At 42.9% G+C, this 16,814-nt stretch overlaps 1 protein-coding gene across 8 annotated transcripts in view; it reads right to left on the bottom strand.

The window, feature by feature from the left end:
- The window catches only part of nrxn1a (neurexin 1a), a gene marked incomplete at its 3' end in the record, with an annotated part of 60,703 nt that continues 43,889 nt past the window's right edge, over positions 1–16,814 (bottom strand). For 7 of the 8 annotated variants that reach the window (XM_083932706.1, XM_083932704.1, XM_083932705.1 and 4 more), the window contains 9 exons: positions 16,360–16,550; positions 15,254–15,427; positions 13,906–14,025; positions 12,795–12,976; positions 11,745–11,916; positions 10,707–10,796; positions 9,320–9,630; positions 3,420–3,498; positions 1–2,694 (listed from right to left, as the gene is read on the bottom strand). In XM_083932706.1, coding sequence (XP_083788832.1) covers positions 2,393–2,694; positions 3,420–3,498; positions 9,320–9,630; positions 10,707–10,796; positions 11,745–11,916; positions 12,795–12,976; positions 13,906–14,025; positions 15,254–15,427; positions 16,360–16,550 — 1,621 coding nt within the window. The remainder of the gene's footprint in view (positions 2,695–3,419; positions 3,499–9,319; positions 9,631–10,706; positions 10,797–11,744; positions 11,917–12,794; positions 12,977–13,905; positions 14,026–15,253; positions 15,428–16,359; positions 16,551–16,814) is intronic. The other variant, XM_083932707.1, reaches the window with a different exon arrangement.

Here is a 16,814-nt window from a genome sequence, read left to right on the forward strand (position 1 = left end):
TAATATTTTATTTACTCATTAATCTTCAAAACTATTTTTCATAATAAATTTCCACTTTATGTTCATCAAAGAACCGTAACAATAAAAATAAAAGTAAATACTGTAGAAAAATTGTACATATAGAAAATAAACATGGTTAATGAACACCTAGATGTAGAATCCCATTGGATGAGACACCTCCTTTGTTTCAGATGGCAACACAACAGAGATAGACGCGGAGGAACTCGGAGGGCGGATAGAGAAACATACTTAACAAGGGGAAAACGAGAGAAGGGAGGAAAAGGAGGTCAAGGCCAGTAAAGGATGGAGGGAATAAGGGAATATGTTAAGTTAATTTTGACCTCACGTCCTTTTCATTTCCTTTCTTTAGGGTCATTTTGCATGCATCTGACTGGTTGGTTATGTTGCTTGGAAGATCGGGAGGGGCTCGTTCAAGTCATGGCACTGTTTGTATTGATATATCATGGAGCTACAATTCTTAAGCTGTAGAGGGCTCAGACATTGCGAAAGTCCATAAGCAGATAATTATACTGTGGCCGGAAACCCATCTGTCTGTCCTGTATCGGTCACGTCATGAATATTGATGAATCAGTCAACCAATAGCGTGAAGACAAAAGGACGCAAAGAGAAAGAGAGAAAAGGGAGAGCCAATGAAATCAAAGCAACTCAGGTTGTCAAATAGTCAATGGCATCATGAACTGGACTTTTCTATCTATTTGCAACACATGGTAACACTTACTTTGTTCTGTTTTTGATTCTTTTCCTCGGCTGGTTTTTGCTATAAAAGGTGGTTGGTTAGAGCAGGTATAGTGGGCGTGGCCTATAAGACATCAGGCTAGAAAACAGGACGTGGCCTGCGGTGGGCGCGCACATCCAGGCGTCGCGCCGGAGTTGCATTGCAACCCGCAACAACCCCCTTTGCTCCTACACCTCCCACAAACACACCTACCACCTCTGGACTTAGTGGGACACGCCACTACTTCACAGCACAGCTCAGAGACTCAGGCATGCAGCACACTCGAGATGGTCACACTTTGTCAATGAGGATTTTGAACTGAGAGTTGATTCCGTGATTAAATCAGGGTTGAATCCCAAAGACCGAAAACCGTTTGAAGTGCGTATTTAGGAGTAATTCAAGCAATGGTGGTAGGTTTTTATGTTGGTGGTGCATCACGGTGTAACCTCTGGAGTTTCAACGCGTTATAAATCACACGGAGTAAGATAATTCACGTGCAATAAGACCCCCCCCTCCCTCCCCAAAAGAGTCTATACTGCCCAAATGTTCTTCATATTCATCTTTATCATTGCCAAAACAATTATCATAATGGTCATTTTCACCATTGTCTTCTTGTATAGTCTTCAGTGTCACTTATGAAGATATGGTGGGTCTTTAGCATCGCAGGTACGTGTATGTCTGCAGGTATAGATTGTTTAGATTTATTTGTGTGTGTGTGTGTGTGTGTGTGTGTGTCTGTGTGTGTGTGACACATCGTAGTCACGCACGACTGGTGTCAGTAGGTAGCATCTGAAGTCTCAAGTATCCTGTCCAGGAAAGTATCTCTCAGTTTTCCGCTGATTCCACCTTTTTTGATTTACAGAGTGCTGTAAAACATCAGCACCACAGACCATCCATTATATTAACGGCAGCAGCCCTGCCTTTGCCTATTCACTCATAATTCACTGTCCCTGTGTCTACACCCTGATTTCCTGTCCTGTTGCTTGGGGTGAGACTTGGAACGTCACTGTGCTCGTTTCTTCAGCGTCCTCAGTGCATCGTCGAGTCCTGTCTGCTAACAGGGAGGAAGGCCAAGAAGCTTGTAAGAGACACTTAGTGCTTGTCTTGGTGCTTTTACGTCATCTTTGTTCAGGTGCTCTATCCCCTTGCTCAACACTCTCAGTCTGCCATGTGCTTCACTTAAAAGTCTTCCTTGACCTCCCTGAGTCCAACAGGAGAGGTCCTACTGTGGCAGGGGAGTGACTGGTCTTGTTTATCTGGCTGGCCCCAAAATGGTTCTAAGCTGGGAGTTGAACTGGTGCTTTTTTAAATCATTTGGAATGGTGTTTGTGTTCATAAAACAAGCCTCTCTCAGAGGCTCTGCTCATTGGTAAATACTGTACAATAAGGGTCCATGCCCATGGGCCAGTCTGTCTGTGTGTGTGTGTGTGTGCGTGTGTCTGTGGGTATGTTTGTGCTTAAGTGTATGTGTGCTTGAATGTGTATGTTTGTGCTTGCCAGCATGTGTGCAGATGTGATTATTGGAGAGTAAACATTAACATCAGCATGTCGATGTGTATGTGTGTATTTTTTTTTGAGAATATATCTATTTATGTACATATACCGTTATATATAAAGGTGTATGCGTATATGTCTGTGTGTCGGACGTCTTCCGCCTCAGACGTAATACTCCTTGTCTTTGTTCTTCTTGTTCTTGGAGATCTTGGCGATCCCCAGCGGCTTGTCCTTGGCGCTGCCGTTGGGCTGTGTGGCTGAGTTGCTGATGTAGTTGCGGCTCTCGTCCACGTGGTAGGAGCCCTCGTCGCGGTTGCGGTACTTGTACATGGCGTAGAGGAGGATGAGGATGCAGAGGGCTGCGGCCGCCACGATGCCCACCACCATACCTGTAGTGCTGCTGCTCTCCCGAACCACCTCAGATGGACCTGGGAACACCTTCACCTCTGGAAGGGGAGGGCGGGCTGTAAGAGGAGAGGGGAGGCGTGTGATATAGCATTACAGTTTACTGCATGCATTATTAATTTGTATTACATGTAAAGGCGATGTGTAGAGGGCTGGGGCGGGAAGATACAATGCATCATCATGATGAATAATTTGACATGCTTTTCGCATAATGTTACATGCTGGCTAGGGAAGGCTGCAGCTTAGAGCCAAAGCTGTTTGCATATTATCACATAATGTGTAAACAGATTACATTACACCATATTGATAGGAGGGCCAGAGCACAGGTGCACATTTAATCAGTTTTATTACATACATTTGCCACTTTATGACATGCACAGGAAGCAAGGCCTGTAAAGTAGTTACATACAGTATGACACCATATTAAGTGATTGTAAAAATAATTTGCATGTGAATTCTTCATGGCTTGATGGAGGTGAGGGAGGGGGAAGCAGGAAAGGAAAGTTAAAGGGGAAAATAAAAAAGAGAGGATGAATAACAAGGGACAAAAGAATGTGAGGGGAGGGGTTGAAAGCAAAGTAAGAGATGGAGATGAAGATTGGGGAGTGGATGGAGAATGTTAGGTAATGCCTGGAGGCAAAAACCTAAGTGGAAATGAAAAATTCATTGTAGCGAGCGACCAAGCGGCAGGAAAGAGCTGAGCCGCTGAGTGAGGAGGACAAAAATATAGCCAAAGAGGCAGTGTGATGATGTGTGTACTCTGTGAAGGGAGCAGGAGTCTCACCTGAACTGGGGTCACAGGGGTCAATGTCTTCATCATCGCTGGGACACTCAGCTGACGCCACCAGCAGGTCATCTGCCGACTACGGAGAGAGGATCAAGAAAAAAAGTAGGAACATAAACACACGTATGTAGATGCTAGCAATCCACAAACTGCCTGTGCTCCACACCCCCTCTGCTTATTTTCTACATGCGTGAGCATACAGCACCAATCCATCGCCCACCCGTTTTCCACAAACACCACGAGTCCCAAGGAGAGAAGAAGAAAGGAGGAGGGAGGAGAGAGAAACATTGAATTCTGTTCAAAACCACAAGGGTTCAGTCAGTTATCTCCTACTCTCTTGACCCTCCCCCTCTTTTTCCTTCTCTGGCCTTTCTATCTTTCACACCTCCCTGCTTGCCTTTGTTCGGTTCTCTCCATCTGATATTGGCTAGTGTTCATGAGTGTTGGAGAGTGTGCAGTGTGAAGCAAAAGAGAGGAATACAACATTCTCCCCCTGCCAGTGTTCATTAAAAATTCCAGCTAAGCACTTCATTTAAATCTCCTTTATTGAATGCCTCTCTATAAGCACCATGTCAACAACGCACTTCACTTCCACCTCTAACCTGTATCAACCAAGTAATAGCTTCTCAACAACCACTCATTCTCTGTGCCTTGCTCCCTCTCTATGGAAAAGGCGCCCTTTTTCCTCTCCATCCTTGCTCCTCCTGTTGCCATGGCAACACTAAGTTCAGGCTGTTAAAAATGATGGGGAATAAAAAAAAAATAATTAAAAAAATAATTAAAAAAAAATAATTAAAAAAAGGATTGTGCACCCTCAGTGGGGACCTGTGCATTGATTTGTCATTCTAGCCTGAGTATGAAGAGAAGGGAGGGGAAGGAGTTAAAGATAGATGGACGGATAAAAGGAATTTGAGGGGAATTTTGAGAGAAAGAGAGAGAGGAGAAGACGGGATAGGAGGAGGAGGACTTCAAAGTGCTGCGGTCTTTACTTAACACCGTGCTAATGTGCTCCGCATATTCATGAACTACTGTTAAACATCGCCCGCGTTGACGCTGAGATGTGAATGTGTGTGTGTTTTAACCACACTGGGCGCTCGGTGCCAGCACTAAATTAAAATTGGATTGTGATGCATTGCAGTGGATGTTAGTAACACACAGAATAAAAAGAGAGAGTGGCAGAGCTATAAAAGAGAAGAGCTCTAGAGGCAGAGTACAACCAGACAAGAACAGAATCGGAACCGAATCAAAGTACTATATGGTCTTAGCTGAAACCTACAGACAGTATATCAAACAGAAACTCATTAAGCTTGCTCTCTGTCCTTGGTTTCTCTATTTATTTGCCTCCTTTGTAAGAACATAGACATTACATAAGGTTAGATAAGCAATCAGTAAGTTTATTCATCTGAAAAAATCCCGCACCGTGCCCGTGTGGTGTGGTCTTGGTGCTGACGAGTCTACTGTGGTTTAGTTTGGCCTGAAACATACAGTATATCAAGTTATTGATGCTTGACTTTGTCTCTTTCCTCCAATGCTTTTCCAATCAGTTCTGCCCACTGGGCTGTCAAATGCTGCTAGGCTGAGCTTAGCCTCTGGAATCCAGCCAGTCAATAAACCTCTGTGCCTTTGCCAGGATTCAAATAGCACGAGAACCAATCAGCCAGTAGGAAACACATCACCCCTGTCTGTCACTAATCAACGTCGAGCCACCATGCTTGATTATTGATCCCCAGGACACCTATGTGCCCTCCACTGTTTTGAATCCTGATTTCAGCTAAAACAAAAGCAGACAAGTACATTTAACCAGGCCTCTCCTCTAATTTGTGACATCCCCCTGTCAGCTGATCACCCCATTCAACCGGCAAGGTGTCGACTGGACTATCGATCCACCTATCACATGGGAAACAATGCACGCAAGGAAAACTAGAGACATGCCAAGCACAACTTAAATCACATCGATACACCCCAGAAGTTTATAGAAGATGTCCATCTCACCCTCCTTCTATCCCGCCCTCTTTGTCCCCATCTTTTCACCGTCTATCAATAGAGCATGCTGACATACTGATGGACACAGATGCACAACGACAGGAGGAGAAAGAAGAGACACAAAGAGAGCGAGAGAGCACAAGGAGAAGGACATCTGCATGCTGAAAGAGCAAAATTTCTACCTGAGCAGCCGAACAGTGCCAACGACCGTCCATGCCTCCCTGACTGCCTAGTTCACACATAGTAGCTGCACACTGTCCTCACACACTCTCGCAGAAGATTCAACAGCTTGGCTGCTACTTTCACAACTGGAATATCAAACACACATGTACATACACAGCCTCTATAATAGCCATACACGCTCCATTGCTCTCTCTCTATTTAGACACATCTACACAGGCACACAAGCAAATCAGGTTGAAGTTGGCAGGCTGATGAAGAGATCCTGGCGAGAGAGGAGAGAAGCTAGCTCCACTACTGCAGATGGTGAGATAGACTCATACACCGCCTGCATTAACAGCCTATCACTGGAGCTCAACCACAGAAAGAAAGAGGGAGGGAGGGAGGTGAGAAGAGGGGGGAGTGCCGGGTAAATATGGAAAGCTACGAGGGAGCGAGAGAGAGAGAGAGAGAGAGAGAGAGCAAAAGGAGTGCGAGAAGAAAGGAAAAGAGGAAAGTGAGCGAGGGAGGGAGGAAGGAGAAAGTATCTCCAGAAGATGGATAGCGAGCGGAAGAAAAGCAAGAGGGAGAAAAAGATGTGAGAGCAAGGGGGAAAAATAAGACAGGGAGGAGGATGGGAGCAAATAAGAGATAGATGTTCAGAGGGCTTGTGGAAGTGTCTGGGTCAGCTGATTCCTGAGAGCCAATCGGGCCTCTGGTTTCTTCTATCCGTCTTTCCATCAAACACAGGTACACACATGCACAAACGCACTCATCCACAGAAACATCAAAACCAAAACACAAGATATGTGACTCAGAGCAGCCTCTAGCATAAACACGCACATGCACACGCACCCACACACATGCACAGACACACACACACACACACACGCACACCTCCTTGTTGGTGCTCAGCTGCCATGCATTATTATTCCCTTCCACCTTTCAACATGCAAAAAATCGACAAACTGTGGAGGCACACATTCGTGCTGCACAAAGTACTGATGGTAAGAGTGTACCCATGGGGCGACTTAGGCAGATCCACTTCAAAACACGCCCGATGTTTGGTTGTGTTTTGAAGTGGATCTGCCTCTGTGTGTGTGTGTGTGTGTGTGTGTGTGTGAAATCGATAAATTGCTTGGACCCGAACCACCTTTGGACGACATCTCTCACTGCCCCTCCTCTGATGCAATATGCTGCAATTCAAGCCAGTTGTTCTCAATCCACCTGAGTGTTTGTGTGTGTGTGTGTGTGTGTGTGTGTGTGTATGCATTCTGTGTTCACATTGTATGCGTACACTGGTTAGGGCCAGGTTGGTTGCCAGGCAACACTAGGCAGCCTCAGTGGAGAAGCTGTAGATTTTTCTTAAACAAGAACCAGAACAGAGTTGGGGGCCAGCAGGAGTGATTCGACTCACAGAGACAAGCACACACTGCATCATATTGAACATATATTTGGTCTGACCTACTTCTTATACAGGAATATTGACTCCAGTGCACAACTCTGCACCCCAGATTCAGCACTTAGATCAGCATATCACAAGAGCAGGGATAGTTGATTTAAAAACACATAAACCGGCCGAGATTGAGAGGCGAAGTGTGAAAACAAGCTGCTGTGACAACGCTGTCACTCTGCGGTGCTATCCATCCAGCTCTCATATCCATTATTGATGCCTGAGGCTTAGCTCACAGCTCTCTGCGTTCTATTATTTATGTCTGAAACAGCTGGCGGTTTATACACAGAGGAGCTATTCTCTATGGGAGTCTGGATGGGAGAGACAGAAAAGCAAGCAACGAACGGGTAGTGGGGCTCACTATCTCCATGGCAACTTGTATCATTTGGAGAAAAAAAAAAAATCAGTGCGGCAGGCAGGCAGTTTTATAACACAGAAGAAGAACTGCAGTACACACAGACGCCCACAAAGAGACAGACAAAATCCCACAAGTGATCTGAACAATAGAGCAAAAAAGTCTGTGGTGTACCTGCTTATAATGTATCCTCTGACATTAGCACCGACTTTGCAGCTGCATCCACTATAAAGACGTCTCGAACAACAGCTATGTGTGTCTATCGGTGAGTCCCTTTTGCATCAGTTTACTGGATGGAAAATCTATTACAGCCTCCATTAACACAAAGCTTTCTCCTCCTGTAATTTAGAGGGTAGGGACCACTTAGTTGGGAATTCACCATCTAATCCACTCATGTGAAAAGTGCTGTAGCAGAAAGATTAAATGCGTGTGAGAATCTTTTATTTGATGAAATGTTTTGGGCTCCCTTGAATTTATGCGTGCAACTTTCGATAAGGATGATGCTACCGAGCAAATAAAACACTATGAATCATTCATTGGAAAGAAGAAGAAGAAGACGTTCCTGAAAGAAGGAACTTATGGATTTTTATTGATGTTTGCGTGTGTGTCGGACATTCTTCAAGTAGACTTTACAGATATCTGGTGATACATTGTATAGATTTGTAAATCAGTACTTAAAAGCACTATTTAGTTACTCTGCTTCAAAGAACTGGGACGCATAAGAAACTGTGCCAACTACCGGTCCTTCTCCATTACATTGTGAGCCTGGTTTATTAGAAACCAAACTTGTGAACACAAGGACGGTGAGGTGTATTTTTTTTTGTCTGTGGTCTTACAAGGTGCTCCTACCTACCTAACATTGAATCGTCATGCCATCTGTTCATTGGTGTCGTGTAATTGTTGATTCAGTGTGAAGTTAAGAGCTGTCTCTCTTGTCTCTATGTAGTGCAGGCCGTTTGATATGCTTATTTTTCACTGCTTTTTATTGTTGATTTGTATTTTCAAAGCTTTTATTCTAAATGCCTGCACTTTTAACTATTGCCTGTCCAGGGACTACAGGTGAAAAGTCTTCTGGCGAACTCTGGCATATTCAGAAATGTTATAAATATACACTGTCCCTGTCAAATAAAGTAATAATCTACAGCTAAAAGTGCAGATGATGTAAGACTTTTAAATCAAGGTCTAAAACTTTTGCGGTTCGAGTCTTGCTGTGGACCTTTGATGCCTGTCATCACTCCTCTAACACCTCCTCATCTCCTTTCAGCTTTGCATTTTGTTCTATCTCTAAAAGAAAACTGTATGTACTCTTCCATCTCTTTCATCCACCTTGTGCTTCGATCCTGAACTACAATCATATGTCTTTAAATGTTTTTCCATATTTCCGGTTTGTATTTTTAATGTTTTCTTAATTTTAATTCCTTACGTAAATCACTTTGATTTGCCTTTGTGTACAAATTGAATTTTCAGAGCAGGACCACACCTATTCCAGCAACCCTATGCTTTAAATAACCACCTAACCCTCTCCTCTCCCCCCGGTTTCTTTCTAACTCTCCTTTGTAGAGGCCTAAAGGGGGTCCGTCGTGCTACGTCATATTCCCTACCAAGGCTTCTCCACAACGCTGTCAGCAAGTGGAAGAGCACCAATAAATGAAAAAACACATCATGTTGTTGGCGTGGTCCTTGCCAGCGATATGTGGTATAAATAAACTCTTCTGCCTCGAGTGGAGTTTAAAACAATCCCACTCCTCCTGACATATCTTGGTGTCCCCTAGTCCTTGATTAGTGGGCTGTGAGCTTGCTAATCCCCTTAAAGAAACTTATCAAAGCAAATTAAAACTTTGTAATTACCAATTGTCACGCCAAAAGGATATGTACAAGATATCTGAGGAAGTACATCTTTGTACAACCACACGCAAAAGAGATTTGTGGAAAGTGTGATTGTGCTCTGACCTGTTGTGTGGCGCCCTGTTTCCTGTTGGTGGCCGTGGTGGTTGTGATGTCACTTATAGAGGGAGCGGAGTCAGAGCGGTTGCCTCCAGCTGCAGCACTGGACTGTGGTGTGATGGAGGAGGACGGCATGTCTCCGACCAGTCGTGCGCTGCCGTCCACTCGGATGTGCGGGTGCCCCTCAGCGGCCATGTTGAGGATGCGGAGGCCGTTGTAGTAGAGTCCGGACAGCTGGCCCTGGAACATACCTACGCTCCGCTCAGCTCCGCCAACGCGCACCGTCGTCTGGCTGTTGAAGATGGTCAGCTGGCGACCTACACGCACACACGACACGCGCACCGAAACACACACAGAGACACACACCAGGAAGGAAGGTGGACAGACACACGCAAATACAGTCACACACACATACATACCAGTGGTCACATACGTGCACACATACACACACAAGAGTGTTTGAGTGTTACACAATCCACCACCCCCAAGCCATGGTGAGAGGATGGGATAGATTAAGCATGGCAGAGCAAATCGAAGCTGTGGAGAACCGTATGGAGGGCTGAGACTGTGAGAGATAAGAGTGGGAACATAAAACAGAGGGGAGGAAGAAGAAGAGGAAAAGAAGGAGGGGGGTGAAGAGACTGAGAAGTCAAGGAGGAGGAGGATGAAGAGACATAGAACAGAAGGAGGAGGAAGAGGCAGCAGATGAGAGGAGTCAGAGGGTCCTGAGAAGACGGGGCTGACAGATGGTTGCTATGGTGATGGCTGTGTGGCACGATATTGTATTTGAAGGAGCAACAGACAGGCAGACAGAGAGACAGAGATCTAGAGAACTGCTGTAACAGCCCTATGAAGCATGCACAGGTTATAAGCTCTGCTCACTGTTAAAGGGACTAGAGGCTATTTAAGGAGCTCTGCTGAAGTTTAGGAGGAAAACTTTTACATTTCTTTTCAAAAAGCATCGCTCTATTAGTCATTTCAAATTTACATAATTATCCCATGTCACAATACTTTGCATGTACTTTAATTTGATTACAAAATATAATCTTTAATAAATGCTTTATTGTTTACAATTTGATAATAAACACAATTATTTACCAGTCTTAATAAAGCATCTTTTATCAGTACTCGTTTTCTATTATCTGATTTATTCACATTTAAATCTCTCCATCGTCCCTTTAACCTGATATTATCAGATACACACTAACAAGATACGTTCACAGGCACTACAGTTTACACAGTATTACACACTACAGCTGCCCAACTTTTAAATACTTAGTTATGGATTTATTTTTAGATGTTAGTTGATGGTGCACAATATAGTATATTCAACTGCCTTCAAATTGTATTATTTAAGCTCAAAGTTTTAAGGAATTTTAATCAGGGTTTTTACCTTTGTCGAGTAGCCAATCGTCAACTACTCGACCGAGCCGATAGGGGATTCGCTGTCTGGCGATGGCCAGGCGCTCGTTATCAATGTTGCCTTTAATTTAGAGATGAAAACACAGTAGTAATTACGCACATCCAAACGTGGTACAGGAGCTGGATACAAAAAGAACAGCAATGAAAAGAAAGTAATGGTCTGCTCATTGTTAGCATGTCACTGCGTTAAGGTAAGCTTGATGTGCTAAGAGAAGAGGAGTTAAATTCATTATGTTTCCAGTGAGCGGACTCTTACTCTCTGTTCATTGGGTTTAATTTAAAGAGACATTTCAGGGGTTAACATCTGCAAGAGCACAGGGAAATAAAGTTACAGCTGCCACATACTGCCTATATGACTGACTGAGTTTAGAGTTACATACAGGAAGAACCCTCACACACACCTCACAACAACTAACATTTAGCATTTTAACTATCAGCTACCTAAAGCCTGGACCTCATTGTGTTATATTACCACTTTAAATATAAAAACAAACAAATATAAAAACAAATACTATGTTCAACAAAGTACACTTTTTTCTTTTTCTTATTTTTTTTCTCTCTAGTTATACATTTAACTCAAAATATGACATGTTTTTAAATTATTGTTTGTCCAAAAATGCACCAACTGTTATTATTTTCTTTTATGGTGAGAAAAACAACTGACACCTGAATTGAATATTTTCATAAATTACCTTTAACACTATTTAACAGGCCTGACATGACATAGCTGGCTAATATACAAGCTATTGTAATAACTATCTCTTTTAATGGTTTAAAAAGTCACGTTTCATATCAGATCAAACATATTTCATTTCAAACACAAGAACATAAAACAAAATTATATTTCTCAACCTCAGTGTTTGAATATAAACATTGATAGGAACATTGATGTGATTCACCAATCAGCAGCTGGGTTGATTTGGACTAAGGTGTAGTTAGCTCTGTCCCAGGACAGGCAGTGCTGTGGTGGGTCAGAGGGTTGGGCTTATGTGGGCGGGGCAGGGCCTACCTGAGGGATAGCGCTCTATGACTGGCAGGTCGTCCAGTTGGAGGGTCGCATTGCCTCCGCTGCGGGTGAACCGAATTATGTGGTACTTTCCATCGTTGACGAACTTGGAGCTCTCCTCGATGTTGATGTCATCAGTGCCGACATTAAACACTACTCTGATGTTGCCTTTATCCTGAGGAGAAAGAGGAGAAGACAGGAAAATGCAGTCATGTAATCATTTAAGAAGGCAACAATGTCATTTTTTCTATTTCTTCAATTAGGTCCTAGTATATTGCACTAAATGCCTAACATATTGTGTGACTGCCTTCAGCGTTCCAACACCCTTTCCAAGTTAAAGCCCTTTTCAAGCATTTCAAGTTGCATTTCTAAGCTTTTCCAGCATGTTACAGCTGTGGTAAATGACATATTCGTATACAGTACATACAGCATACTGTTTATTGAACTTCTTCATCATGTACATTTGATGTTTTGTGCAATAAACAGCCAAAATTATGTTTCGTGACAACATTTTACACAAATTAAAAGGGTAACAAATGATAGGAAAACACAAAAAAATGTTCCCTTTTCAAAATGTGTCACCTGTTTGCAAGTAGCCTTGGCATCCTACATAACCTTAATTTCAAGCAGCTTCAAGTACTCAATTATAATTCCAAGCCCTTTTGAAATCTTGAAAACCCATTAAATACACAAAACACACACACACACACACTCATTCAAGTGTTTGAAAGATTCCCAGCGCGTCTGTCCAAACACTCACACTTGTAGTCTGTGCATGTTCTGCCAATATTTTGTCTTGTTTGGACGTGAATAATAATATTTATGCTGAATTCAACATGTCATAAACTTAGACATCTTCATGGATACTTGACCTGAGTGCCTGTGAATGAGCACAACCCCCTAACTGCAAGTGCGGCTGTTGGGACAGACCCCATGTATCTCATGAAACTCTGTGGTTAACTGTGGTTACAGAAATAAAAGCACAGCGTGTCTAGTCAGTATATGCATTGAAGAAATGAATTCCTTATGGCAGAGTAAAATAACTGTACTTACTATCTGCAGCTGAAGGTAGTCTCCCAGGCCAGACGCGCTGTCCACCCGGAGCAGAATGGCGTGTTTCTGTTGAGTGCTGAACCCGAGGGCAAGCCGGTCTGCTCTGGTGCTGGGACGTTCGTTAGGGGGCCACGTGTAAACCACCACACCGCCATCACGGCCAAAGATGTAAGTGGTCCCAGCTGGCCCACACGGATATAAAAAATGTAATTGCAAGCATGTCTATATGCCATAAAGAGTGTTATCTATCATCAGGGGTTCTTTACTGCTACTGTTTTTCACCTAAATGTTTAATACACAAGGGTCATATTGGGAAATAATAGCAAAACTCGAAAATGTCACAGCCGACTGGCCTTACTTTTTCTCTTTTCCTCTTACACGCTCAAAAAACAAAACAGCCTATTAGTGGACCCACTGCAGGATGACTTAATAATCTTACTTCTACTGATGATACTGATGATGGGAAATGCAAAGAGGACGTTATTAAGGAGAATTAGAATAACCAAACTACGCTGAGCAAATGGTATTTTTGTCCCACTTCAGAATGAACAGTTGACAGTGCCCTCACCTGGTGGCTCTGATAAAATACACACAAAAAAAATGCTTTCAGAGACCAACATCAGCTGGTGCATCAGTTTTAGACCTGCAGTTATTCACCAGGGTGTGTAGAAAACATGTGACACACACTAAGATGTTTTCTACAGGTCGAAATAAGCTCAGTCATCCTACTGGGGGTGCAACTAACACTTAATTTCATTATCGCTGTACTTCTAGATTGTTAAGTTAATCGTTTCTTCTATGAAATGTCCATCCAAGCTTCTCAACGTCCCAGGTGATATCTTTAAGTGTCTTGTTTTGTCAGTCAAAAAACCCAAAGATGTTCAGTTTAATACGATATCAAACAGAGAAAGGCAGTAAATCTTCATATCTGAGAGGCTGAAAACAGCATTTTCATCCATTTCTGCATGAAAAACCACTAACAATTGAGATAAAAAAAAGGAGCAGATTATTTTGCTGTCGATCGACTAATCGATGAGTTGTCTAATCGTTGCAGCTCCCACTCCTACTGTAGCTATCTTCACCTAGGTCTGAGAGAGAAGCAAAGACTCACCATCGTTGCATAGCGGTCCAGCGTACGATGTCATGCTGCAGTCACAGGTAAAGCCCTCCCACTGCTGCAAACAAACCCCCTGATTTGAGCACGAGTCTTCTTGACAAGTAGTGCTGGGACCTGCAGTGAGAGAGGTGGTGGGGTGGGAGGAGTGCAAAAGTTAGGAGATAAGATAAACAGACACACACACACACACACTTTTTAAAAATGTTTTTGTCTGGAGCCCAGCGTTTTCACAACAGTATGCCAGTACTGTATGTTTTTTGTAAGACTGCATTTCGCTGAGAAATTTTAAAAAGGCCGGGTAGACTGTTGTGCTGCAATGATGTTGTGATTAGTAGTATTAGTAGAAAATCATTAGGATATTGTTAATAGGCTCCCGCTAGATACTAGATTATGAATATAAACTGAACTGAATCTGTGGTACTTGGTGAAAAGAGCCGAATGTGGAGAGCATGCAGGTGGTGAGGCTAGATGAATGGGGCAAGGACAGGAGGAGAGGTTAAACATAAGAGGGCAGAGTTATGTTTAAAGGCCTTCATCCCAATACTCGTTCTTCAGCAGTCTGTCACCATTCGCTCCCTGCCTCGTGCTAAAACCACACAGGAGGAGAATGACAAAGCTCTAAACGTAGCTCTCCTCCGTTGCACTGCTAACACGAGGCGTGGAGGAAAGCATGTGAAAGGATTCACTAATGGAGTATTGAAGTTTAGGTTGGGAGTCAGTAGGAGGGGTTAAAGAGCATGCTGCTAGGCAACCCGGGTGGTGGAGCTGTGGTCAACTCAAGTCAGGCGGTGGTGATGTCACTACTGTGATGAAGTCACTATGGTGGCTAGGAGAGGACAGGTCAGGCCTCTGACCTTTGACTCTGGATCACTGGGATCCACACAACACTGGACACCACTGGGTAGTTTCAACACACGCGCACATACATACACACACACGCACGCGCACACACAGATTCACACACACATTTTCCCACCCTCCTACACGTGTCTCACATGCTCACACAAAGCGATATACCTTGCAAGTCAGCTTTCATCAATGTAACTTTTGTCAGCCAAACAAAAAAGCAAACAAGCAAATTAAGTTAGATGGTTAGTCAATGCACACAGATGCCTGTGAACTGCTGAAAGAGTGGAACAGAGAGAGAAAACTGAATGTGCAGAAAGACTGAGGAGGAGATGAGGAGAAAGAGATTACAATTGACATCGAGCAGACCAAAAGCTGGGTTAGTGGGTTATCCTAATAACAGAGAGCATGAGTTAAATAATAAATGAGAGAAAAAGCAGTAGGGACTTGGGACCGGGACTAGTGTTTTTTTTTTTTCTGTGTGTTTGCACCTCACCTTCACAGCCTCTCTCTACTTGTCCCATGGTTGCCAGTGCATCAGCCAAAAGGTCAGGGAGCCGGCCATTTAGATCAACTGTTGCTAGGCAACCCTGGAATCCCTCACGGGAGTGGACCAGCTTAGGCAGTTCGCGGTACATCTCTTTGGAGACGCCACCGATGTACAGGTCACCTGCAGGAGGAGCAACACAATGGATTTCATGAACCAATCACAATGCACAATACGTTGTAAATTACTGCCCTAGGAATAGTTTGACATTTCGGAAAAAAGCACTTTATTCACCAGGAGTTAGACGAATGAAAGAATTGAAAACTGCTTTTTCCTCATAAGTATACGGTCAGTGACTTTTTTTAAAATCATTTCTTCAAACACACTTTATAGACTTGCTTTTATGATGCCGTCATTTTATGTATTTTGTATAGTCTTTTTGCTGTATTCTTACCTTGTCTTCTGTTAATTTCATTTTTCTTGTGGTTCACTTTTCATTTTTACTGCTCTGTAAAAGTGTCTTGCTGTTTATCTCGCCTTGTTGCTGTGTACTGTATGCATGGATTTCTAGGTGCTTTTGTCTTTGCTATGTCAAAGCGCTTTGTACACATTTGTTTTTGAAGGTGCTATATAAATAAAGCTATTATTATTATATGATAATTCAACTGTAAAATGTTATTATTTTGCATTTCTGTGTTTAATTTCTGTCTGTTTTTTATCATTATTTCTATATTTTAATCTATTTTTAATACTGGTACTTAAAATATTTCTCCTTTCTATTGTTTAACTGTATGTTTCACTCTGACACCAAAAATGTCAGTCAAACTTATGTCAGTACCACCAGGACACAGTTAACTTAGGTTCCCACAGAAACCCCCAATAAAACAGCTAATTGAGACTTTTAACCTTCAATTTTTGAGAGAGGATAAATGTGTATTTAAGTAAGATTTTGAGGTGCTGGTAGCTTCATAATTATCATACAGGCATGAGAGAAGATCAATCTTCTCATCTAACTGGCATTAAGAAAGTGGGTATGTCCAACCTTTCCTTTAACTGACTGACTGTGACTATGTAAGCAGTGCAAACTGTATCACCGCTTGTGTTTTTGTGCATACCCTTTAGGTCGAGGTTCTTGGCGCCCATGGTCGTCTGCGTGGTGACTTTGGTGTCAATCTTGACCGTGTGGAGATTATTAGTGTCTCTGGATATGTGCACATTGTGCCAGTGGTTGTCATTGAGGGGACTGTTAGAGTTGCCCTTGATCAGGTGTGCTCCATTGCCCAGGTCAGAGATGTAGTGTAGGTAGCTAGAAAAGGAAACAAGGAAAGGAGAGAGGAGGGGTTTAAAAAAAAAACACAAGGAGAGAAACGGGCAAATTAATCGTATTCATGATGAAAAACAACACAGGGTCAAACACTTCGGGGCATTATAATCCGTCTTGTAGAAACGTAATTACAGCAGAAGAAAAAGAGCTGCTTGACTTGTGCATTTTTCATATTTGATATTTCAGCCTCAAGAATCTTCTTATTTGAATTCATCAATGTTAACTGTAAAGCCCAGGGAAAACCGA

This window comes from Echiichthys vipera (genome assembly GCF_963691815.1).
Source record: "Echiichthys vipera genome assembly, chromosome: 18".
NCBI classification, from domain to species: domain Eukaryota; kingdom Metazoa; phylum Chordata; class Actinopteri; order Perciformes; family Trachinidae; genus Echiichthys; species Echiichthys vipera.